General features: G+C 38.9%; 1 protein-coding gene across 1 annotated transcript in view; it reads left to right on the top strand.

Annotated features, from left to right (window-relative positions):
* LOC133611165 (bone morphogenetic protein receptor type-1A-like) overlaps positions 1-25,630 on the top strand; it is an 83,762-nt gene that overhangs the window by 44,420 nt on the left and 13,712 nt on the right. Inside the window, exon 3 of the mRNA XM_061967896.2 lies at positions 16,389-16,611. Coding sequence (XP_061823880.1) covers positions 16,545-16,611 — 67 coding nt within the window. The 5' untranslated portion in view covers positions 16,389-16,544. The remainder of the gene's footprint in view (positions 1-16,388; positions 16,612-25,630) is intronic.

Below are 25,630 nucleotides of genomic sequence, written 5' to 3'. Positions count from 1 at the left end.
CCGACCGTTTGGAAACAATTAAGGTATGTAAACAAACATTTACAGACTATTTTTGTGTAAATAACTCATTTCACAACGTATATATCCGCGGCTTGTAGTCCGGTGCAGCTAAAATTTAGGGGGTGTGGCTTATATAATAATAATGATACTGGATTAAATTTATATAACGCTTTTCTAGACACTCAAAGCGCTTCACAGAGAAGTGAGAAGCCATCATTCATTCACACCTGGTGGTGGTAAGCTACTTTCATAGCCACAGCTGCCTTGGGGTAGACTGACGGAACTGGGCTGCCAGTTTGCGCCTACGGCCCCTCCGACCACCACTCATTCAACATTCATTCAACAGTGTGAGCGGTAGAGATGCGCGGATAGGCAATTATTTCATCCGCAACCGCATCAGAAAGTCGTCAACCATCCGCCATCCACCCGATGTAACATTTGATCAGAACCGCACCCGCCCGCCATCCTCCCGCACCCGCCCGTTGTTATATATCTAATATAGACGATGCAAGGCATTAGTGAGGTTATAAAGCTTTTGCCTGTTAAAGAAAGGAGACTGATCCAATGCAGCACAGACATTCGCGTGCCACGCTGTCACGACCCAGACGCACACCAGTGCGCAATCATATGGGAGCCGCGCTGAGCGCACCTCCAAGCACGTCTCGCTGCCGGCGACGGCCGGGTATGGGCCCAACGCTCCAGCGCCATCCATTTTCAGGGCTAGTTGATTCGGCAGGTGGGTTGTTACACACTCCTTAGCGGGTTCCGACGTCCATGGCCACCGTCCTGCTGTCTATATCAACCAGGGTGAGCCCCACCCCTTTCGTGAGCGCACTGCGCGCGGAGTGACCCCTGTTACGAGCCCCCGGCCACGGGGGTGGCGGGCAGGTAAGCTGCTTACCTGCTGCGCGTGACGCCGGCCGCGGCGAAGGCGGACGAGGCGGGGTGTCGGTGCGGTGGGCGTGGTGGTGACCCTGGACGTGCGTCGGGCCCTTCTCGCGGATCGCCTCAGCTACGGCTCCCGGTGGGGCCCTCTCGGGGGAAGGGCCTCGGTCCCGGACCCCGGCGAGGCGTCGGGGGCCTTCTCCGCTACGTAAAAGTGTCCTTCTCTTTTTCTTTTTTTTCTTCTGTTGTGGCATATGCAGCAGGTGCCTGCTCGTTTTTCGTATGTGGGTAACAACATTTAACTATGTATATATATTTCCGAATTGGTTTAACTGCCACCCGCCTGAATCTATTTAAAATCAAATTTTTTTTTATTTCAACCACCCGACCCGACCCGCGGATAAAATCTAATTTTTTTAAATTTCATCCGCCCGATCCGCGGATAATCCGCGGACTCCGCGGTTGTGCCCGCAAACCGCGCATCTCTAGTGAGCGGCACTGGGGGCAAGGGTGAAGTGCCCTGCCCAAGGACACAACGGCAGCGATTAGCATGTCAAGAGGCGGGGAGCAAACCTGCAACCCTCAGGTTTCTGCCACTACGCCACGCCGCCGCCAATGTGCTCTATAGTCCAGAAAATATGGTGCTAATAAAACAAAGATTTGTCTTGTATTTTTCAACTTTTGAAGCCTCCGTTTTTTTATAACATACTCATGCGTCATCCCTAAGTATAGCACAAAAAGATTGTTGTTCTGTGGCAAAGACAAATACTCACAAAGGACCACCGATACTGTTGTGTTGACACTGTGGCTTGGCTTGAGCTTGCACGGCAACAAACACAGTGGACGAAGCCATGTGGCTACACTTCAACACACACACACACACAGGGTACACTTCCTGTTCTACCGTCGTGTGCTGTTTTCACTGCGGTGTCCGAACTGTGTTGTCATCATCTTAGGCAAAAAAGTGTGTTGTGAAAAGCAGGGCAGCATTGTGCTGTTGGATTGAGGTGTCCTGTCCCTTTTCAGTGCTGATCTATGATCATATTGCTGCTCTTACTGGATTGCTTTTATGACCCCGCCGGAGGACAAAGGCAACCCTGTGCCACTGAGGGACAGAGCTGTTGCTATGGCGATTAGACTCATTAAAACACCTTCAGTCCTGGAGCAACGTCATAAGAATTTATGGCTAGTCGAGCACGTTTAATTTGGCCCATACTACTTCTTTACGATGATGGTCGCGCACAAATACACAACTTTGCTCTGCGAGCAGAGCCATTGATATGCTACTTGGGTAGATTTGATGGCATTGCAGAACAGCTGAGGATTAGTTGTAGAGGTGGAAGCTACAACGGGGAAGAAGAGGCCCTTGGCCCACGGAGGCTCAAGGGATCGGGGGTATTCTTATGGTAATCTACAGCCGCGGAAGAGGCGCAAAGCAGCCGAACAAACAATGGCAGTGGAGCCAGAGAGTCTGGCCTGCAGTCTCCCAGGCCCTGAAAGGCATCCCCGGGCTGCTGCTGCACCCAGGGGCCCGCCTGCAAGGGGACGGGGAAAGGAAACAAGGAAGGAGTTGATGTGAGAAAGAACACACAGGATTGAAGAAGAGGGATTATAGGAAGACGCATGAGAAGACCAACATTGAGTTGTTAAACCAAACTCACAAATTGTAATACAACCTCTAAGGCACAGGTGTCAAACTCAAGACCTGGTGGCTAGATCTGGCCCGCTACATCACCTAATACGGCCTGCGAACGCCTAAAAATATTATGCGTCAATGAAGTATAATATATGTTGTATATTATATATATATTTTGACAGGGAAAATATAAAAAAGAAAGTGCGGTACCTTTTTTCCATTTATAGCAATACACCTTTATAATAACAACCTTAGATTTTAGTCTTTTTTTTTTAAACGGCAGCTCAGTCGCCCGAATGTTGCCTTAAAAAACTATTGTACCATTTTTCATTTGTAGTAATACACTGTAAAAACAATAACTGTAAATATTACGGTTTTAAAAAAATGGCTTTTCAGTTGCTAGAATTTTTCCATAAAAACAGGGGTATCGTTTTTTAATTGTACAGTAATATGCTATAAGACCACCGTAATTTTCCAATAAAATTCTTGCCAGTGTTACTTTTTTTAAATCTTTTTTTCCCCTTCAATTTACAGCTACATGCTGTTAAAACCACCATAATATTCACGTTAAAATTCTGGAAACTGAGCTGCCAGTTTTTTACTTTGAAAACTATCTGTGTTGGCCCTGCGATGAGGTGGCGACTTGTCCAGGGTGTACACCGCCTTCCGCCCGATTGTAGCTGAGATAGGCTCCAGCGACCCCAAAGGGAATAAGCGGTAGAAAATGGATGGAAAACTAGAGATGTCCGATAATGGCTTTTTTCTTATTCCGATATTGTCCAACTCTTAATTACCGATTCCGATATCAACCGATACCGATATATACAGTCGTGGAATTAACACATTATTATGCCAAATTTTGTTGTGATGCCCCGCTGGATGCTTTAAACAATGTGACAAGGTTTTCCAAAAATAAATCAACTCAAGTTATGGGAAGAAATACCAACATGGCACTGCCATATTTATTCTTGAAGTCACAAAGTGCATTATCTTTTTTAACATGCCTCAAAACAGCAGCTTGGAATTTGGGACATGCTCTCCCTGAGAGAGCATGAGGAGGTTGAGGTTGGGGAGGGGGGGGTATATTGTAGCGTCCCGGAAGAGTTAGTGCTGCAAGGGGTTCTGGGTATTTGTTCTGTTGTGTTACGGTGCGGATGTTCTCCCGAAATGTGTTTGTCATTCTTGTTTGGTGTGGGTTCACAGTGTGGCGCATATTTGTAACAGTGTTAAAGTTGTTTATACGGCCACCCTCAGTGTGACCTGTATGACTGTTGACCAAGTATGAATTGCATTCACTTGTGTGTGTGTGTGTGAAAAGCCGTAGATATTATGTGATTGGGCCGGCACGCCAAGGCAGTGCCTTTAAGGCACGCCCCCAATATTGTTGTCTGGGTGGAAATCGGGAGAAATTCGGGAGAATGGTTGCCCCGGGAAATTTTTGGGAGGGCCACTGAAATTCGGGAGTCTCCCGGGAAAATCGGGAGGGTTGGCAAGTATGACTGGGAGACGCAACTGCTCTGTACTTCTCCCTACGTCCGTGTACCACTCCGTACGGCGGCGTTTTAAAAAGTCATAAATTTTACTTTTTGAAACCGATAATTTACGATATTACATTTTAAAGCATTTTTCGGCCGATGATATCGGCAGTCCGATATTATCGGACATCTCTAGTGAAAACAAACAATGGTACCGTTATTTCCAATTTAGAATAACATGCGGTAAAAAGCACCGTAATATTTACGGTAAAACTGGCAACTTGGCTGAGCTGAGCTTTTTTTTTTTTTTTTTTTTTTTTTTTTTTTGCAGTGTGTGTGAAAAAAACGATCAAAGGCAATTGTGTAAAAATATGACAAGGCGAATCTTTATACATGAATATTCATATAATATTTAGTGTTTCAAGCCATGTGGCCAGTGTGACACCCCTGCCATGTACCGTATAAGCTGTGTTGCTGTTTTCATCATGTAAATATAACACTTCTATGCAGCAGAGAGCTTTCACATAATGTTGTGAGCATTAAAAGGCCACTTGTTTGTGTTTCTGATGAGCACATCACATGACATTATGCAGATAAGATGGGGTTATGAGATTGTTTCATTTTTATCGAGCGACTGTGTTTGCTTCCCTTTGATATTCTCCCTGATCCCAATCTTCTCATTACAACATTTATTTGTGGAGCTCAAGAGCTGTCGGCCTCAGGCGTGTTTATTTGGACTGCCGCTGTTCCCCAACACCAGGAAGTAGACGTGCGTTAGGGTGACGGGACCTCCACAGAGGGAGTGTGACGTTCTTGATGCTTGTAGCGACATCCGCTATCATGTTATCATGTTTTAGTGTGCATGCATCGATCTAGACGGACGCTGCTGCAGTTTGCTCCGTCTTTGTTCGCTTTGTACTTTTTTGTACTTTTACATTTAGACTTAGAGACTTCCTTTTCATTGTCATTCCAAATTTGAACATTACAGTACAGATAAGAACGAAATTTTGTTACATTAGCTCATGGTAGTGCAGGATAAAAAAAAAGCAATAAGGTGCAGATATAAATAAATAGATTACTGTACAGATAAATATATTGCACTTTTGCATATGCATCCACGTTTATGGATGTATGTTATATTGTCTTTACATTCCAGCCAGTTAATCCATTTTTGGGGGGAATTGAGGGGATTATTATGATGCGTTCAAGAGTCTTACGGCCTGAAGGAAAAAGCTGTTACAGAACCTGGAGGTTCTGCTGCTGAGGCTGCGGAACTTCTTTCTAGAGCAACACGGAACGAAACAGGAAGTCCTTCATACAGACAGACATCAGAATGTATAATACATATGTTCCTTTTTTACTGTACTTAAATGTATAATGTATTTATATTGTTCACATGTGAATAATGCTGTATAATAGACTGTATTTATGTTATTCACATGGGAATAATGCTGTATAATAGACTATTTATATTATTCACATGTGAATAATGCTGTATAATAGACTGTATTTATATTATTCACATGTGAATAATGCTGTATAATAGACTGTATTTATGTTATTCACATGGGAATAATGCTGTATAATAGACTGTATTGATGTTGTTCACATGTGAATAATGCTGTATAATAGACTGTATTTATGTTATTCACATGTGTATAATAGACTGTATTTATGTTATTCTCATGTGAATAATGCTGTATAATAGACTATTTGTTATTCACATGTGAATAATGCTGTATAATAGACTGTATTTATATTATTCACATGTGAATAAGGCTGTATATTAGACTGTATTTGTTATTCACATGTGAATAATGGTAGATAATAGACTGTATTTGTTATTCACATGTGAATAATGCTGTATAATAGACTGTATTGATGTTGTTCACATGTGAATAATGCTGTATAATAGACTATTTATGTTATTCACATGTGTATAATAGACTGTATACATGTGAATAATGCTGTATAATAGACTATTTGTTATTCACATGTGAATAATGCTGTATAATAGACTGTATTTATATTATTCACATGTGAATAATGCTGTATATTAGACTGTATTTATGTTATTCACATGTGAATAATGGTAGATAATAGACTGTATTTGTTATTCACATGTAAATAATGCTGTATAATAGACTGTATTTATGTTATTCACATGTGAATAATGCTGTATAATAGACTGTATTTATGTTATTCACATGTGTATAATAGACTGTATTTATGTTACTCACATGTGAATAATGCTGTATAATAGACTGTATTTGTTATTCACATGTGAATAATGCTGTATAATAGACTGTATTGATGTTGTTCACATGTGAATAATGCTGTATAATAGACTGTATTTATGTTATTCACATGTGTATAATAGACTGTATTTATGTTATTCACATGTGAATAATGCTGTATAATAGACTGTATTGATGTTGTTCACATGTGAATAATGCTGTATAATAGACTGTATTTACCGTATTTTCCGCACTATAAGCCGCACCTAAAAAACCACAAATTTTCTCAAAAGCTGACAGTGCGGCTTATAACCCGGTGCGCCTTATATATGGATTAATATTAATATTCATTTTAATAAAGTTTAGGTCTCGCAACTACGGTAAACAGCCGCCATCTTTTTTCCCCGTAGAAGAGGAAACGCTTCTTCTTCTACGGTAAGCAACCGCCAAGGTAAGCACCCGCCCCCATAGAAGAGGAAGCGCTTCTTCTTCTACTGTAAGCAACCACCCGCCCCCGTAGAAGAAGAAGCGCGCGGATACTACGTTTCATTTCATTTGTGTGTTTACATCAGTAAAGACCACAAAATGGCTCCTATTAAGAGACACGCGTACAACGCAGAATTCAAACTCAAAGCAATAAGTCACGCAGTAGAACACGGAAATAGAGCAGCAGCAAGAGAATTGAACATAAATGAATCAATGGTGCGTAGGTAGAGGAAGCAACAAGATGACCTGCGCCACTAAGACAGGGAGACAGCGCCGGACGACATACGCCAACATCTGCCAGTGGATTGTAAATGCCTGAGCGGATATATCGGTCTCAACTGTGGTCCGAGCTTTCCGGAAGGCAGGATTCATGGAACTGCTGGACAACAACAGCGACACTTACTCTGATGACTTCGACGAGACGGAGCCGGCCATTTTGGATGCCGTATTCGCCCAACTTTTTAATTCAGACACCGAAGAAGAATTCGAGGGATTTATGGATCAGGAATAACTTCAGAAAGTGAGCTTTAAATGTTTATTTTGTGTGTTGTGTGACATTAACGTTCGAGCAACGTTGAGTTGTTATTGTTGATATTGCTCTGCACTATTTTGAGTGTTACTATTTTTGTGATTGCACATTTGCACATTACATTTTGGGGGTGAACAGAGTTGTTAAAACGCTGGTTTGTAATATATTATTAAAGTTTGACTGACCTATCTGACTGTTTTTTTTGACATTCCCTTTAGCGCAGCGTAGGTGCGGCTTATAACCCGGGGCGGCTTATAGGTGAACAAAGTTTTGAAATATGCCATTCATTGAAGGTGCGGCTAATAACCCGGGGCGGCTTATAGTGCGGAAAATACGGTATGTTATTCACATGTGTATAATAGACTGTATTTATGTTATTCACATGTGAATAATGCTGTATAATAGACTGTATTTATATTATTCACATGTGAATAATGATGTATAATAGACTGTATTTATGTTATTCACATGTGAATAATGCTGTATAATAGACTGTATTTATGTTAGTCACATGTGAATAATGCTGTATAATAGACTGTATTTATATTATTCACATGTGAATAATGCTGTATAATAGACTGTATTTATGTTATTCACATGTGAATAATGCTAGATAATAGACTGTATTTGTGTTATTCACATGTGAATAATGCTGTATAATAGACTATTTATGTTATTCACATGTGAATAATGCTGTATAATAGACTGTATTTATGTTATTCACATGTGAATAATGCTGTATAATAGACTGTATTTATGTTATTCACATGTGTATAATAGACTGTATTTATGTTATTCACATGTGAATAATGCTGTATAATAGACTGTATTTGTTATTCACATGTGAATAATGCTGTATAATAGGCTGCATTTATGTTATTCACATGTGAATAATGCTGTATAATAGACTGTATTTATGTTATTCACATGTGAATAATGCTGTATAATAGACTGTATTTATGTTATTCACATGTGGATAATGCTGTATAATAGACTGTATTTATTATTATTATTCACATGTAAAAAAAAAACCAAAAAAAAAACCAAAGTTTTTATTGTCTATTGTGAGCGAACTGTGGTGCTGAATATACCCCAGGGATCAATGAAGTACTTTCTATTCTATTCTATGTTGCAGATCATAAACATTTTTGTCCGTTCTAATTTTAGCAATACAAGTGCTCAGGACTCACACCAGCGGCCTCCCGGTTGGAAATTATAGAAACTTTTTTTTTTTTAAATGACACATTTTCCCCACCTCCTTTTGAAGGGAGCTGCATGCGGGTTTAGCCAAGCCCTGATGTCAACATAGCAGCTGTGACATCATCATTGACAGACGAGCATATTTGTCAAAGCATTTACATATTTCTTCTCGGCTTTCTGTCCAAGTACATTACCCAGCTCGCCCGTCTTGGCCCACCTTAGTCTTGTAGGTGGTAGGTAGGTGGTAGGTGGGGCCGTCATGGCTGAGTGCTATTTTATAAGGTGGTCTATATTCAGCACTGGTGGCTTAGCTAACAATAACTGCTTTCATTCTGACCACACTGCATGCTGGAGCCTACTTTAGCGAGGACTTGTTGACACAAACTACACTATACGTGCATTCACTCTTTCTGTGTTGTTGTTTCATGCACTCACTATACTACACTCTTTATGTGTTATTTCATGCACTCACTATACTACACTCTTTATGTGTTTCATGCACTCACTATACTACACTCTTTATGTGTTTCATGCACTCACTATACTACACTTTTTATGTGTTTCATGCACTCACTATACTACACTTTTTATGTGTTGTTTCATGTACTCACTATACTACACTCTTTATGTGTTTCATGCACTCACTATACTACACTCTTTATGTGTTGTTTCATGCACTCACTATACTACACTCTTTATGTGTTGTTTCATGCACTCACTATACGACACTCCTTATGTGTTATTTCATGCACTCACTATACTACACTCTTTGTGTGTTATTTCATGCACTCACTATACTACACTCTGTGTTGTTTCATGCATTCATTCTTTTACACACTCTGTATTGTTGTTTCATGCATTCACTCTTCTACACTTTCTGTGTTGTTTCATGCACTCATTCAGGCCTCAAATTTAAATTTTTTAAGGTCAAGGCAAGTGTTGCCTTAAAGGAGGGTTCATATTTTAGGGCACCATGGCAAGTTAGAAGGGCATCAAACATCATACATTCACGCTACACTCTTTTTGTGTTTCATGCATTCACTTTTCTACACTCTTTTCTGTGTTGTTGTTTCATGCGTTCACTTTTCTACACTCTTTTCTATGTTGTTGTTTCATGCGTTCACTCTTCTACACTCTTTCTGTGTTGTTGTTTCATGCATTCACTCTTCTACACTCTTTGTGTTGTTGTTTCATGCATTCACTCTTTTACACTCTTTCTGTGTTCTTGTTTCATGCATTCATTCTTTTACACTCTTTCTGTGTTCTTGTTTCATGCATTCACTCTTTTTGTGTTGTTGTTTCATGCATTCACTCTTTTACACTTTCTGTGTTGTTTCATGCTCTCCTTTTACAGTCTTTCTGTGTTGTTGTTTCATGCATTCACTCTTCTGCACGCTTTCTGTGTTGTTGTTGTTTCATGCATTCACTCTTCTACCCTCTTTCTGTGTTGTTGTTTCATGCATACACTCTTCTACACTCTTTCTGTGTTGTTGTTTCATGCAATCACTCTTTTACACTCTTTCTGTGTTGTTGTTTCATGCACTCATTATTTTACAGTCTTTCTGTGTTGTTGTTTCATGCATGCACTCTTCTGCACGCTTTCTGTGTTGTTGTTGTTTCATGCATTCACTCTTCTACATTATATCTGTGTTGTTGTTTCATGCATTCACTCTTTTACACTTTCTGTGTTGTTGTTTCATGCGTTCACTCTTCTACACTCTTTCTGTGTTGTTGTTTCATGCATTCACTCTTCTACACTCTTTGTGTTGTTGTTTCATGCATTCACTCTTTTACACTCTTTCTGTGTTCTTGTTTCATGCATTCATTCTTTTACACTCTTTCTGTGTTCTTGTTTCATGCATTCACTCTTTTTGTGTTGTTGTTTCATGCATTCACTCTTTTACACTTTCTGTGTTGTTTCATGCTCTCCTTTTACAGTCTTTCTGTGTTGTTGTTTCATGCATTCACTCTTCTGCACGCTTTCTGTGTTGTTGTTTCATGCATTCACTCTTCTACCCTCTTTCTGTGTTGTTGTTTCATGCATTCACTCTTCTACACTCTTTCTGTGTTGTTGTTTCATGCAATCACTCTTTTACACTCTTTCTGTGTTGTTGTTTCATGCACTCATTATTTTACAGTCTTTCTGTGTTGTTGTTTCATGCATGCACTCTTCTGCACGCTTTCTGTGTTGTTGTTGTTTCATGCATTCACTCTTCTACATTATATCTGTGTTGTTTCGTGCATTCACTCTTTTGCACTCTTTCTGTGTTGTTTCATGCACTCATTCTTTTACAGTCTTTGTGGTGTTTCATGCATTCACTCTTTTACACTCTTTCTGTGTTGTTGTTTCATGCATTCACTCTTTTACGCTCTCTGTTGTTTCGTGCATTCACTCTTCTACACTCTTTCTGTGTTGTTTCATGCATTCACTCTTTTTTGCCATCAATGTGTGAATGTGTGTGTGTGAATGGGTGAATGTGGAAAATAGTGTCAAAGCGCTTTGAGTTCCTTAAAAAGGTAGAAAAGCGCTATACAAGTACGACCCATTTACCATTTACACTCTTTCTGTGTTGTTGTTTCATGCACTCATTCTTTTAGTCTTTCTGTGTTGTTGTTTCATGCATTCACTCTTCTGCACGATTTCTGTGTTGTTGTTTCATGGATTCACTCTTTTACAGTCTTTCTGTGTTGTTGTTTCATGTACTCATTCTTTTACAGTCTTTCTGTGTTGTTGTTTCATGCATTCATTTTTTAAAACTCTTTCTATGTTGTTGTTTCATGCATTCACTCTTCTACATTCTATCTGTGTTGTTGTTTCATGCATTCATTCTTCTACACTCTTTCTTTGTTGTTATTTCATGCCTTCATTCTTCCACATTCTTTGTCAGTGTTGTTGTGCCTGGCTTGCCTACAGGCTGCTTTAATGGGAGAACACACACAGTCAACAAGATGGTGTATTTAGTATTGTCACGTGATTGCGTGTGTTTCATGTTGAAGCTAGCATGGCTGCACCACACGTGTTCTCATGCTATGGGCTGTTTTCAGAGGGAAGTGGACGTAGGATGGGCCTTTATCACGGAGGGGGTCAGCTTCCTGTTTCGCCACAAAGTCCTTCCTGAACCTGTCTGGTCTTGTCCACGGTCCAAGGCGTCTTGTGTGAATGTGTCTTTTGTGTGTTATCTGACCAGGATGCCGCTTGTGTTGTTGCTCAGTCTCGCGTCACAAACAAACGTCTTATCAACACTCATGTGTGCAGCATCACGGCAACAATAAGACTGCAAACTCAGATTTCACAGCAGCTTAAGACCAGTCCGAAAGTAATCAAGTATTCAGAATAAGTATTTAATCCTATGGATGTCTACGTGTATTCTAAAAGTGTGAGTTCTCTCTTGGAAACATTTCCATGAATCACATTGCACACTCAATGAACTCATAGCCTTATTTTGGAGGAGCACCCACGAGTGCTCTGAACAGATGTCGACTTGTGCTACCTAGCACGGCTGCATATGTGCATAACAAGAAATAATAAAAACCTGGACAACTGACTGTAAACCTGGAAACATGTTTGAAATGTTTTAAAATGCTGAACTTTGAATTTTTAGGGTCAGCAAGACCACAAGAATCAAAGCAGCGCCAATACCAAGGAACCGGTAATTTTCAAACAGACTATAGTACCGTTTTTGATTCATTAGTACCAGTATACCGTACAACACTAGTGGCAGCTTACTCCTATATATTGTCTATTGGACGTGCTCATATGGATCAATTCCACCTATTTTAATCATTATTTTTCAAGTAGCGTGCCTTTGGAATAGGGTACAGTTTGTCTCAGTACGGTCCCCAGTTTGTTGCTCTGTCACATTAACGTGTGTACAGTACCGCCATGTAAACCAAAGCTTTAGCCCAGTGTTTTTCAACCACTGTGCTAGTGCCGCGAGATACAGTCTGGTGTGCCGTGGGAGATTATCTAATTTCACCTATTTGGGTTAAAAATACTTTTTGCAAATCAGTAATTATAGTCTGCAAATGATGTGCTGTTGTTGAGTGTTGGCGCTGTCTAGAGCTCTGCAGAGTAACCGTGTAATACTCTTCCATATCAGTAGGTGGCAGTCGGTAGCTAATTGCTTTGTAGATGTCGGAAACAGTGGGAGGCAGTGTGCAGGTAAAAAAGTGTCTAATGCTTAAACCATACTTGCCAACCCTCCCGGATTTTCCGGGAGACTCCCGAAATTCAGCGCCTCTCCCGAAAACCTCCCGGGACAAATTTTCTCCCGAAATGTCTCCCGAAATTCAGGCGGAGCTGGAAGCCACGCCCCCTCCAGCTCCATGCGGACCTGAGTGACGTCAGGTGCGCAACACCACGTAAATCGTTGGCCAACCAAAAAGTAACCCCAGTACGCTATAGCCAACATTCACCAGGAGATGGCAACAGACAAACATAGATAACTCTATTACATTAATCCCCTTTTAGAAATGTATAGAAGTTACTCAAAATAAATAAACAACCCAACCAAAAAATGCAGCAGCTCAATTAAAAAACTGTACTTAAGCCACATTCTTTTTTCTTTTTTTTTAGTACTGAACTCTTAACCCTCATTTGTAAATAAATAACATGCTTATTATACAAACAGTATTTGTACACCTTTAACACAGATTTTTATACTGTCTTCAGAGATTCAGTTTTTTTGGTGGTACTCGAAACCTTTCTGGGTACCTGCGAAAGGGTGTTCAGCATGGTTAGAAAAATAGTGACAGAGAATAGAACAAGGATGGACAATTCAACCCTTAACTCAACAATGAGTAGATGAGTGTTATGCGTGTGTATATGTGTAAATAAATGAACACTGAAATTCAAGTATTTATTTTATTTATATATATATATATATACAGGTAAAAGCCAGTAAATTAGAATATTTTGAAAAACTTGATTTATTTCAGTAATTGCATTCAAAAGGTGTAACTTGTACATTATATTTATTCATTGCACACAGACTGATGCATTCAAATGTTTATTTCATTTAATTTTGATGATTTGAAGTGGCAACAAATGAAAATCCAAAATTCCGTGTGTCACAAAATTAGAATATTACTTAAGGCTAATACAAAAAAGGGATTTTTAGAAATGTTGGCCAACTGAAAAGTATGAAAATGAAAAATATGAGCATGTACAATACTCAATACTTGGTTGGAGCTCCTTTTGCCTCAATTACTGCGTTAATGCGGCGTGGCATGGAGTCGATGAGTTTCTGGCACTGCTCAGGTGGTATGAGAGCCCAGGTTGCTCTGATAGTGGCCTTCAACTCTTCTGCGTTTTTGGGTCTGGCATTCTGCATCTTCCTTTTCACAATACCCCACAGATTTTCTATGGGGCTAAGGTCAGGGGAGTTGGCGGGCCAATTTAGAACAGAAATACCATGGTCCGTAAACCAGGCACGGGTAGATTTTGCGCTGTGTGCAGGCGCCAAGTCCTGTTGGAACTTAAAATCTCCATCTCCATAGAGCAGGTCAGCAGCAGGAAGCATGAAGTGCTCTAAAACTTGCTGGTAGACGGCTGCGTTGACCCTGGATCTCAGGAAACAGAGTGGACCGACACCAGCAGACATGGCACCCCAAACCATCACCGATGGTGGAAACTTTACACTAGACTTCAGGCAACGTGGATCCTGTGCCTCTCCTGTCTTCCTCCAGACTCTGGGACCTCGATTTCCAAAGGAAATGCAAAATTTGCATGGTTGGGTGATGGTTTGGGGTGCCATGTCATCTGCTGGTGTCGGTCCACTCTGTTTCCTGAGATCCAGGGTCAACGCAGCCATCTACCAGCAAGTTTTAGAGCACTTCATGCTTCCTGCTGCTGACCTGCTCTATGGAGATGGAGATTTCAAGTTCCAACAGGACTTGGCGCCTGCACACAGCGCAAAATCTACCCGTGCCTGGTTTACGGACCATGGTATTTCTGTTCTAAATTGGCCCGCCAACTCCCCTGACCTTAGCCCCATAGAAAATCTGTGGGGTATTGTGAAAAGGAAGATGCAGAATGCCAGACCCAAAAACGCAGAAGAGTTGAAGGCCACTATCAGAGCAACCTGGGCTCTCATAACACCTGAGCAGTGCCAGAAACTCATCGACTCCATGCCACGCCGCATTAACGCAGTAATTGAGGCAAAAGGAACTCCAACCAAGTATTGAGTATTGTACATGCTCATATTTTTCATTTTCATACTTTTCAGTTGGCCAACATTTCTAAAAATCCCTTTTTTGTATTAGCCTTAAGTAATATTCTAATTTTGTGACACACGGAATTTTGGATTTTCATTTGTTGCCACTTCAAATCATCAAAATTAAATTAAATAAACATTTGAATGCATCAGTCTGTGTGCAATGAATACATATAATGTACAAGTTACACCTTTTGAATGCAATTACTGAAATAAATCAAGTTTTTCAAAATATTCTAATTTACTGGCTTTTACCTGTATGTATGTATGTATATATATATATGTGTATATATATATATATATATATATATATATATATATATATATATATATATATATATATATATATATATATATATATATATATATATATATATATATATATATAATAAAATAATTATATATATAGCTAGAATTCACTGAAAGTCAAGTATTTCTTATATATATATATATATATATATATATATATATATATGAAATACTTGACTTGGTGAATTCTAGCTGTAAATATACTCCTCCCCTCTTAGCCACGCCCCCGCCCCACCCCTACCACGCCCCCCACCTCCCGAAATCGGAGGTCTCAAGGTTGGCAAGTATGGCTTAAACCAAAAATAAACAAAAGGTGAGAGCCCCTGAGAAAAGGCATTGACGCTTAGGGAAGGCTATGCAGAACGAAACTAAAACTGAACTGGCTACAAAGTAAACAAAATCAGAATGCTGGACGACAGCAAAGACTTACTGTGGAGCAATGACGGCGTCCACAATGTACATGACATGACAACAATTTTCCACACAAAGTAGGATAAAAACAACTGAAATATTCTTGACTGCTAAAGCAAAGTAGATGCGAGAAACATCGCTCAAAGGAAGACATGAAACTGCTACAGGAAAATACCAAAGAAAAGAGAAAAAGCCACCAAAATAGGAGCGCAAGACAAGAACTAAAACACTACACACAGGAAAACAGCAAACAACTCCAAATAAGTCAGGGTGTGATGTGACAGATGGTGACAGTACATCTACTTTGAGACAAGAGCTATATTGATGCATGCTTGACTATGGTTTAAAGTCATATCCAACAATTGCGACAACTGCTTTTTACCGTCAACTGAGTTTAGTTTTTTATTGATTTCCGCTGGTGGTGTGCCTCCGCATTTTTTCAACGCAAAAAATGTGCCTTGGTTAAAAAAAGGTTGAAAAACACTGCTTTAGCCGACAAAAATGTCTACCGCCGCCCCACAGTGCATTGCGAAATCACATGCCCTTTGGAGCCCTGTAGAATTGATTAGAGAAGGTTTAGTGCGTACAAACATCCTGAGTGGACCAGTATAGTGCCCACCCCTAGCTAAAGATGTGTGAAAAGTGGGTCACAGGTCCGACCTATTTGTCCCGCCTCCATGGCGAATGGAAAGTGACGGATGCTGGCTGGGCTTTGCCACTAATTCCCTCACACACGACCCCTTCCCTAAACGTCCGACCCCCACGGCGCCCCCTAATTGTGATATGTGGCTACGAGTGCTGTGGCAGTAATTGCACAACATCTTGGACAAATAAGTCGGTGCTTTGTTGGATCGATACTCGCCCTGCAGAGGACCCGGTGTCACGCCACATTTAACTTTGGGGGGCCAAGGGAGGTGCAATCAGATGCAGGAAGAGACGAGCCCGTAGAACACGATGCTGACTATGTTGTCGTTGGTGTGCTCTAACAATGTTCTCTTGTCTCAGTGCTGCAGGTCCAAGGAGCCACTGAGCCACAACAACTTGTCATATTGTGATAGCAGCCCTCCTCTCACCGCTTTGAGACCCCTCTGGACCGCAAAGTTCTATCACCCCCCCCCCCCCCCCCCACTTCTGGTTCGGTCCATTTGTTGCTGCTGCAAGATGGGAGGTCTTCTGCTGCGTCTGGCCGTCATGGCCGCCTCGCTGCTGATGGTCCTCAGAGCTGAAGGTAAGACTTTTCACCTGCGTGATACATTCCACTCTTGTAAGAAGACAGCAGCACATCTCGCCTGCTTCCTGGTCCCATGTTTGGGACACAGGAGTCGCTATCAACCGCTACTATTTCCCTACGCTTCGAGCCCTGCGGCTTATGAAACGGTGCGGCTATTTACGCTTGCAAGGTTGCCATTTCATCAAAAGGACACACGAGCAATATGCTGAAACATCTGAACACACAGTGTGCAATACCTATAAACCATACTTGCCAACCCTCCCGAATTTTCCTGGAGACTCCCGAAATTCAGCGCCTCTCCCCAAAACCTCCCGGGACAAATATACTCCCGAAAAACTCCCGATTTTCAGCCGGAGCTGGAAGCCACGCCCCCTCCAGCTCCATGCGGACCTGAGTGAGGACATCCTTTTTTCATGACGGGAGGACAACAGGGTGACAAGAACTAAATCATCCAGACTAGAGATAAATTGTATTATTATGTTTATTTTACCCAAAAATAAATATATTTATTAATTTTTAAAAAATTATAATAAATACATTTTTACTATATTTTGCTAAAAACATCAAAATTAATTGTATTTTTATTTGTATTTTTTTGTGACTCCTTATTACATCCAGCCATAGAATTATACATTAAAATAAACATATTTGAAATGATTGATTTTAAATTATCATAATAATTCCTTTAAAATGACCATATTTAATTATTAAAATAATTGCTTGTTTATCAACAACTTTAGCATTTTATTCATTACATTTTGAAACTCTCAGAAGCCAAGTTATGTTATATTCCTTAATATTTATTTATGCAAGTTTGAAGTATCAATTATCTAAACACAGTTTTGTTTGCATATTTTCAGGATGTAGATATCTATATATATATATATATAAATAAATATATATATATATATGTATATATATATATATATGTATATATATATATATATATATATATATATATATATATATTGTGTATATATATATATTATATATATATGTATATATGTGTGTGTGTGTATATATATATATATATATATATATATATATATATATATATATATATGTATATATATATGTATATATGTATGAAATACTTGACTTGGTGAATTCTAGCTGTCAATATACTCCTCCCCTCTTAACCACGCCCCCAACCACGCCCCGCCCCACCCCCGACCACGCCCCCACCTCCCGAAATCGGAGGTCTCAAGGTTGGCAAGTATGCTATAAACGAATGTCGCGTTTTCGAACCGCGCTGATCTCATCCCAGGTGCAGTCATCTGGCGTAGCGCTATTACCTGTTAATATGAAATGAATGCCTTCTCATTCAGATAGGGGTGTATTTGTATTGAACCGTTTCGGTACGGGGGTTTCGGTTCGGTTTGGAGGTGTACCGAACGAGTTTCCACACGAACATATTAAGTAGCCGCCTAAGCGAAAGTCTTAACAAGCTGCTCCGCTTCTTCTGCCTCTGTCTCTGTCAGTACTCTACACAGCACCCAGCATTGTCCCACCCACACAACCATCTGATTGGTTACACACAGAGCGGTAACAGCCAATCAGCAGTGCGTATTCAGAGCGCATGGAGTCAGTGCTTCTGCGGTGGGGTTAGCAGATAGGTGTTTAGCAGGTAAGCATCAGGCAGCGGACTCTCCCCAAATTATAATAAACACCTCCCAGTCAACTACTAGTAACATCACTATGAGCCCGTTGACGTTCTAGAAACAAACGGCAGCTCAGCTCGCTCGCAGTCCTGGCTTGAGGTGAAGGCTAATTCGCTTTTAGCGTAACGCTAGCTCATTTTGCTGTGTGTGTGTGTGTGTGTGTGTTTGCGTGCGTGTGTTACGGACAGCAAAGCCCTGTCAGTCTGTTATTTCACTTGACCTTTTTCTGTGTTGATTGAGCTGTGTTGAAGCAGCAAAAAAGGACATTATGTTAAATGAAGAGTTTCTGTCTCTGATAGTTGATATAATAAAGTAAGTGCATCATAAAGCCTACATGAACTCCATGGTGTTCAGGGATGAATAGTCTCTCCTATTGCTATTGTACCATTTTTTTTCAGCTATAGTTACATTAATCAATAGTAATGCAGCAGCCTAGTTTTGAATGGCAGGGTTCCTGCTATCACATGTTGATAAAAATATAACATTTACATAATAAAAATCAACTACAGGCTTCCCAAATGCTGTAATAAATTAAGCATGATGAGTTGACTTGAAACTGTTTAATGTTGCACTTTTTATATGTAGAAGAAAAGTTTTGTCATTTTATTTAATCTGAGCAACAACTTGAGGCAGTTTAATGTGGATTAACGTGGGCAGAATTATTATAGTGTTCCCAATGTTAAAAGGATAAAGCCATTGTTTAAAAAATTTGGTAAATAAATAACCAAAACATTTATATTTTGTTGTTTTCTTACTGTACCAAAAATGAACCGAACCGTGACCTCTAAACCGAGGTACGTACCGAACCGAAATTTTTGTGTACCGTTACACACCTAGACAGTAGTGATGATAACGTCCACATTTTGAAATGGAGGAGAAAAAAAAGTCCTCCTTTCTGTCCAACACCACATGAAAGTGGTTGGTTTTTGGCATCTTATTTGTCTAGCTTCCATATTCCTTTTTATACACTTTACAAGAAATACATTGGCGGCAAACTCCGTAGCTTGCTAGCTTGTGAAGACAGCTTTCTGAGACTCTTATTTTGTTAGCGCAGGCAGGATGAAGCAGCGCTTTTATTGTGAAGATAGCGTTCTGAGACTCTTATTTTGTTGGCGCAGGCAGGATGAAGCGGCGCTTTTATTGTGAAGATAGGAACTGTGCAGTCGGCCTTTAGAGTTTGGCAGGTACGGCGAGAGAGTCTGTTGAAAGAAAAAGTGTTTCTCGCCTTCCTGTCGGTCATGTTTTATTAATAATGAGCTCGCAGCTGCCGGCGTCATCTCACAAGACCCGTGGGTGTCAGGTTCAAACACCGAACTATCCATTACACAAGATAAGTAGAAGGAATCAAGCAGAGACAGCGTTGAATTTTACTCATGAGGAGAGACGTAGTGGGCTGTACACTCAGTTACAATTTCTCCCTACGCTCTGAGGTACAGTCCCACGTGCTCCTCTATTTATTCGGGAGGTCCCTAGTTAACATCACTAAGGCTGCTTCTGAAGGGAGGGGTAGGGCAAGCAGCCCCAGTAGACACAATACATGATTATTCAGAATGGAAATGTGCTGACAATGGTGATTTCGCCCTGTCTCTGTTTTGTCTACGTTGAGGTACTCGATGTCCGTCCTTGGTTGTCAGCGGGCAGGGTCTGTAAACAAACTGCTGATACGAGACAACTCGCAATGGAAGATTACCCGTTTAGAAAAGATAGAAAAGTACAACTTCAGCACAATTGATAATAACTATAGCAACGGCCTTTAAGCATAAGAGTTGTGTGATAACTTATACATAATTATTCTAACAGCGGGGGCTGTGAATGTCAATCAAGTGACGTCTTGTTGAAGATTATGATCGCTAATTTTTAGGTCTATTTTTTTAATGCCTGGCTGGCGATTGACTGACAAACCCTCCACCATCGACCGGTAGCTCACCATCGACGTAATGGGCACCCCTGTTCTAGGCAGATGACAAAGATTCTAAAATGTTTAAAATGTTACATTCTTGTGTAATTCCCACATGATTTATTTCGTTGAAAGCTACAGCTAAAAAGTTTTTTTTTCTATGGCCTCTTATGACCTTTGTATGGTCATGTTACCTAAACTTAACTAAATTGATGCTAATCCACCTTTTTGTTCTTTTTTTTTCCCCAAATAAGAATCAATAAGAGAACCGATAAGGAACCTAATCGTTAAGCAGAATGAAAAGTGGAATCTGAACCGCAAAAAATCTAATCAATTGCCATCCCGACTGATAAAGCAGGAGTCGTGTCGTCCTCACCAACCCTCCTCCTGCGCTGCGCTCCTCGCTGCAGGAAGCTGTTGAGCTGATTGCTGCCGCTCTCCCTTCCTCTTTGCACATGAACCATTTCCTGTATGACACCATAGGAGCTGTCGGCGGCACTAAACGCTCCAAACAGCCATTGTTCTCCGGAAATATCCCTCAGTCCCTCCGGAGACATACTCGCCCCTTGAAAAGTGCTCGTTTCCCCCTTGACCCAACTTTCCTATGTCCCACGCCGCAGAACATGATTCTCCTCTTTCATCAGAATTGCGCCTTTATTTATTTTACATGTTCAGAACATCTAGTTGGTTAGAAAGCAGCATTTTAGAAGTAAACATTTCCATTGTGTGGAATATTCCATGGATGAATGTGCAATATTATTACATTACATTACGTTACATTCATGTTTACGCCAACACATTTCAACGAAGACATGAATTTTGTTCTTTTAACCATGTGAGCGCTTTTAGTGTCTAAAAAAGCGTTATAATCTAATCCATTATTATTATTATTATTATTATTGAATAAACTTCAAATGTAAATGTGACAATAATCATATTCAACTCCTCTAACTGTGTTTCATTTATAACAAGTTCCTTTTTATTTAATTTATTTTTTTGTCCTGCCCAGCTTCTCAGGCAAATCATATAGTTGATGTACCGTATTTTTCGGACTATACGTCGCAGTTTTTTTTTCATTGTTTGGCCGGGGGTGCGACTTATACTCAGGAGCGACTTATGTGGGAAATTATTACACATTACCGTAAAATATCAAATAATATAATTTAGCTCATTCACGTAAAAGAGACTAGACCAGGGGTGCTCACACTTTTTCTGCAGGCGAGCTACTTTTCAATTGATCAAGTCGTGGGGATCTACCTCATTCATATATATAATTTATATTTACTTATTTATGAAATATATGTTTTTGTTAATAAGTTAAAGGTGTTTAATGATAATGCAAGCATGTTTAACACATATAGTTAATATTGTTAATAAATTAAAGGTGTTTAATGATAATGCAGTCATGTTTAACACATAGTAAATATTGTTAATAAATTAAAGGTGTTTAATGATAATACAAGAATGTTTAATACATATAGTTAATATTGTTAATAAATTAAAGGTGTTTAATGATAATACAAGTATGTTTAATACATATAGTTAATATTGTTAACAAGTTAAAGTTGTTTAAAGATAATGCAAGCATGTTTAATACATATAATTAATATTGTTAACAAGTTAAAGGTGTTTAATGATAATACAAGCATGTTTAATACATATAGTTAATATTATTAATAAGTTAAAGGTGTTTAAAGATAATACAAGCATGTTTAACACATATAGTTAATATTGTTAACAAGTTAAAGGTGTTTAATGATAATACAAGCATGTTTAACACATATAGATAATATTGTTAACAAGTTAAAGGTGTTTAAAGATAATACAAGCATGTTTAACACATATAGATTCCTTTCTTTCATGAAGACAAGAATATAAGTTGGTGTATTACCTGATTCTGATGACTTGCATTGATAGGAATCAGACAGTGGTGCTAAAAACGTCCGCATTTTCGAATGGAGGAGAAAAAAAGTCCTCCTTTCTGTCCAATACCACATGAAAGTGGTTGGTTTTTGGCATCTTATTTGTCCAGCTTCCGTACTCCTTTGTATACACTTTACAAGAAATACATTGTCGGCAAACTCCGTAGCTTGCTAGCTTGTGCACGCCAGCTTTCTGAGACTCGTTTTGTTAGCGCAACTGTGCAGTCGGTCTTTGGAGTTTTGACGACAGGTACGGCGCCAGAGTCTGTTGAAATAAAGTGTTTCTCGCCTTCCAGTCGGTAATTTTAATGAGCTGGCAGCAGCCAGCATCATCTCAGAAGACCCTCGGGTGCTGTGAATGTCAATCAAGTGACGAAAGTGACGTCATAGTGAAGATTTATGATCGCTCATTTTTAGGACTATTTTTTTAATGCCTGGCTGGTGATCGACTGACACACCCTCCGAGATCGACCGGTAGCTCGCGATCGACGTAATGAGCACCCCTGATATAGTTGATGTACCGTTTTTTTCTGACTATACGTCGCAGGTTTTTTTTCATTGTTTGGCCGGGGGTGCGACTTATACTCAGGAGCGACTTATGTGGGAAATTATTAACACATTACCGTAAAATATCAAATAATATAATTTAGCTCATTCACGTAAGAGACTAGACGTATAAGATTTCATGGGATTTAGCGATTAGGAGTGACAGATTGTTTGGTAAACGTATAGCATGTTCTATTTGTTATAGTTATTTGAATGACTCTTACCATAATATGTTACGTTAACATACCAGTTGGTTATTTATGCCTCATATAACGTACACTTATTCAGCCTGTTGTTCACTATTCTTTATTTATTTTAAATTGCCTTTCAAATGTCTATTCTTGCTGTTGGGTTTTATCAAATAAATTTACCCAAAAAATGCGACTTATACTCCAGTGCGACTTATATATGTTTATTTTTAATTTTTTTATTATTATGCATTTTCGGCCGGTGCGACTTATACTCCGAAAAATACGGTAGATGCCCATATCGGCTGTTCAGATTTACTTCACAAAAGAGAAGTGTGGGATACTTCTCTTGTTGCCTTATTTGTATTTGACTTTATTAAATGTATTTATATTATAATTTTCATCCGGGCTGGAGCAGGAGGGGATAGAAAGAGAAAAAAAGGAAGACAGAGGGGGAAATTGTGGGGACAAGAGGGGGATAAGACAGAGAGACAAAAACAGCAGCAAACACAACAATAACAACAACAACAACAATAGAGCAACATCAGCAAATAGGATATGTACAAATATAATTGGTAAAAGTGATAGCAAAGAAGCAGTTAGCGAAATAAATAATAATACAGAAATGACTGAGCATTATTACACTACAAATGGATCAATACAAATACCAATAGAAATAGCGCTATTGATAATTAACAATACTAATAATTTACCTCTATTATCAACAATACAGTTGTTCAAATGCAACAATACATATACGTAATGATAGCTAGAGATACAAAAGAATGCAGAAAAATGGAGGGGAAGAAAGAGAAGCAACCTATATTAACCTTGTAGATTGTTATAGTAACAATAGGTTAGGATTTGTCTGTGCCATGTGTTATCCAGTTTACCCTAGGGCAACAACGTTAATTTATGTTTGATGAAACATGATTATGTGCATGAGCATAAGTTCCTAAGCTGAAGCTGACTTATTCATGTAACAGGATTTTACCATATAATTATTAATTATAATTCATTATTAAATACATTTATGTAAATATGTTGACACCTAACACATTACAGTCATTCTACAAAATAACAGAATAAATAACATAAAACATAATGTAGATATCGTGTAAATACTGTATGATGGAATAATAAATGCATCAAAATAAATGAGTGGTCTTTTCATGGCCTGCAGAGGATGTGAATAATGTAACTTCCCGTGGGTCATGTGACTTGTGGATTGGTCCACATTTTTCAGAGTATATGAATAGTGAGTGCAGTTCCCCTTTAAAACCTCTAAAGGTTTAGTGGCCACATGCATGGACAGCACCTTTTAGCTCTTATTTCCCAAATTGTGTACACTACTGAATTAGGGTCTTATGGCCGCTTATGTGGGCACTTATACTGCCATCTGGTGATGTCAGAAGAGTATAACATACAAGGGAATTTTGAAAAAAAAATAAGAATTAGCATGTCACTAAACATGAAGTACACGTCTGTGTACTTATGGACTAAGTACATCATATCAAAAGATGATTCTTAGTTTTTATTCTAATTAGGGTCCAATAAGCCCAAATAGCAAAGAGAAATTAAAAAAGCATGTAAACAAACAGCTTGGGCCTTAAGAGGTTAAATCATCATATTTTCATGGTTAAGTTTAATTTTTGAAATCTCATAAACAAAACATACAACATAAGGTGGCAAAAAAACATTTCAATAATGAATAAAGCAAAATATGTCCTGGGCCAAAAATCACTACATATTCTCTAGTGTTACCATATCTGAGTTATTGTGCAGAAATATGGGGAAATAACTACAAATGTGCGCTACATTCGCTAACCGTGTTACAAAAAAGATCAGTTAGAATAATACATAATGTTGGATATAGAGAACATACAAACCCTTTATTTATTAAGTCAAAAATATTAAAGTTCGGTGATTTGGTAAAATTGCAAACAGCTAAAATGATGTACAAAGCAAACTATAACCTGCTACCAAAGAATGTACAACAATTCTTCTCAACTAAAGAGGAGAAATATAACCTTAGAGGAAAAAAATAATTTAAAACATTTATATGCACGTACAACACTTAGAACTTTTAGCATATCAGTATGTGGAATTAAATGATGGAATGGATTAATAAGTAAAGAAGTAAAAAAATTGTACTGATATGATCCAGTTTAAGAGGTTGTTCAAAATAATAGTGCTTACAGAGTACAAAGAAGAAGAATTATGAGAAATACTTTCAACCTTATTGAAAATAAGATATTCTTCATCTCAGTATGTTAATAATGACTGAATTAATTAATTAATTAATTACATATTACAAAACTGTTGTATACTAATTCATAGATGTTATTTTATTATATAAAAAGGTCAGTAAATGATTCTATATATTTGTAAATGCTTTGAAGTGGGAAAGGGGTAGGATTAAATAAGCTTTGCTTCTTCCTACTCCTTTTCGGGCATGATGTAAAATGAAATGATATGAAATTGTGTGATGTATTATGATGTAAGTGTGTTCATGTTCGAAATAAACTAAAGAAAGAAAGAACATTTTAGGAAGCAAGAACTGACAACAATTGTTATTTTTGTAGTCTTCAAAGTAGTTTGATTTAATATTTTAAATTGTATTAACTGAATATTTATTCTCATCAATGTGCAGCACAATTTGATTAACAACAAATATGTTTTACATTTCATTTCATACATTTTCACTCAGCAAGTTGTTCTTCACGTGAATAAACACGACACTGTGCCTTTAAGAGTGTGATTACCCAGCGTGCTCCATGCCAGACCTCAGTCTCCGCTCTG

Source organism: Nerophis lumbriciformis, linkage group LG02 (genome assembly GCF_033978685.3).
Source record: "Nerophis lumbriciformis linkage group LG02, RoL_Nlum_v2.1, whole genome shotgun sequence".
NCBI lineage: Eukaryota > Metazoa > Chordata > Actinopteri > Syngnathiformes > Syngnathidae > Nerophis > Nerophis lumbriciformis.
This window is presented reverse-complemented; position numbering and strand designations above follow the sequence as displayed.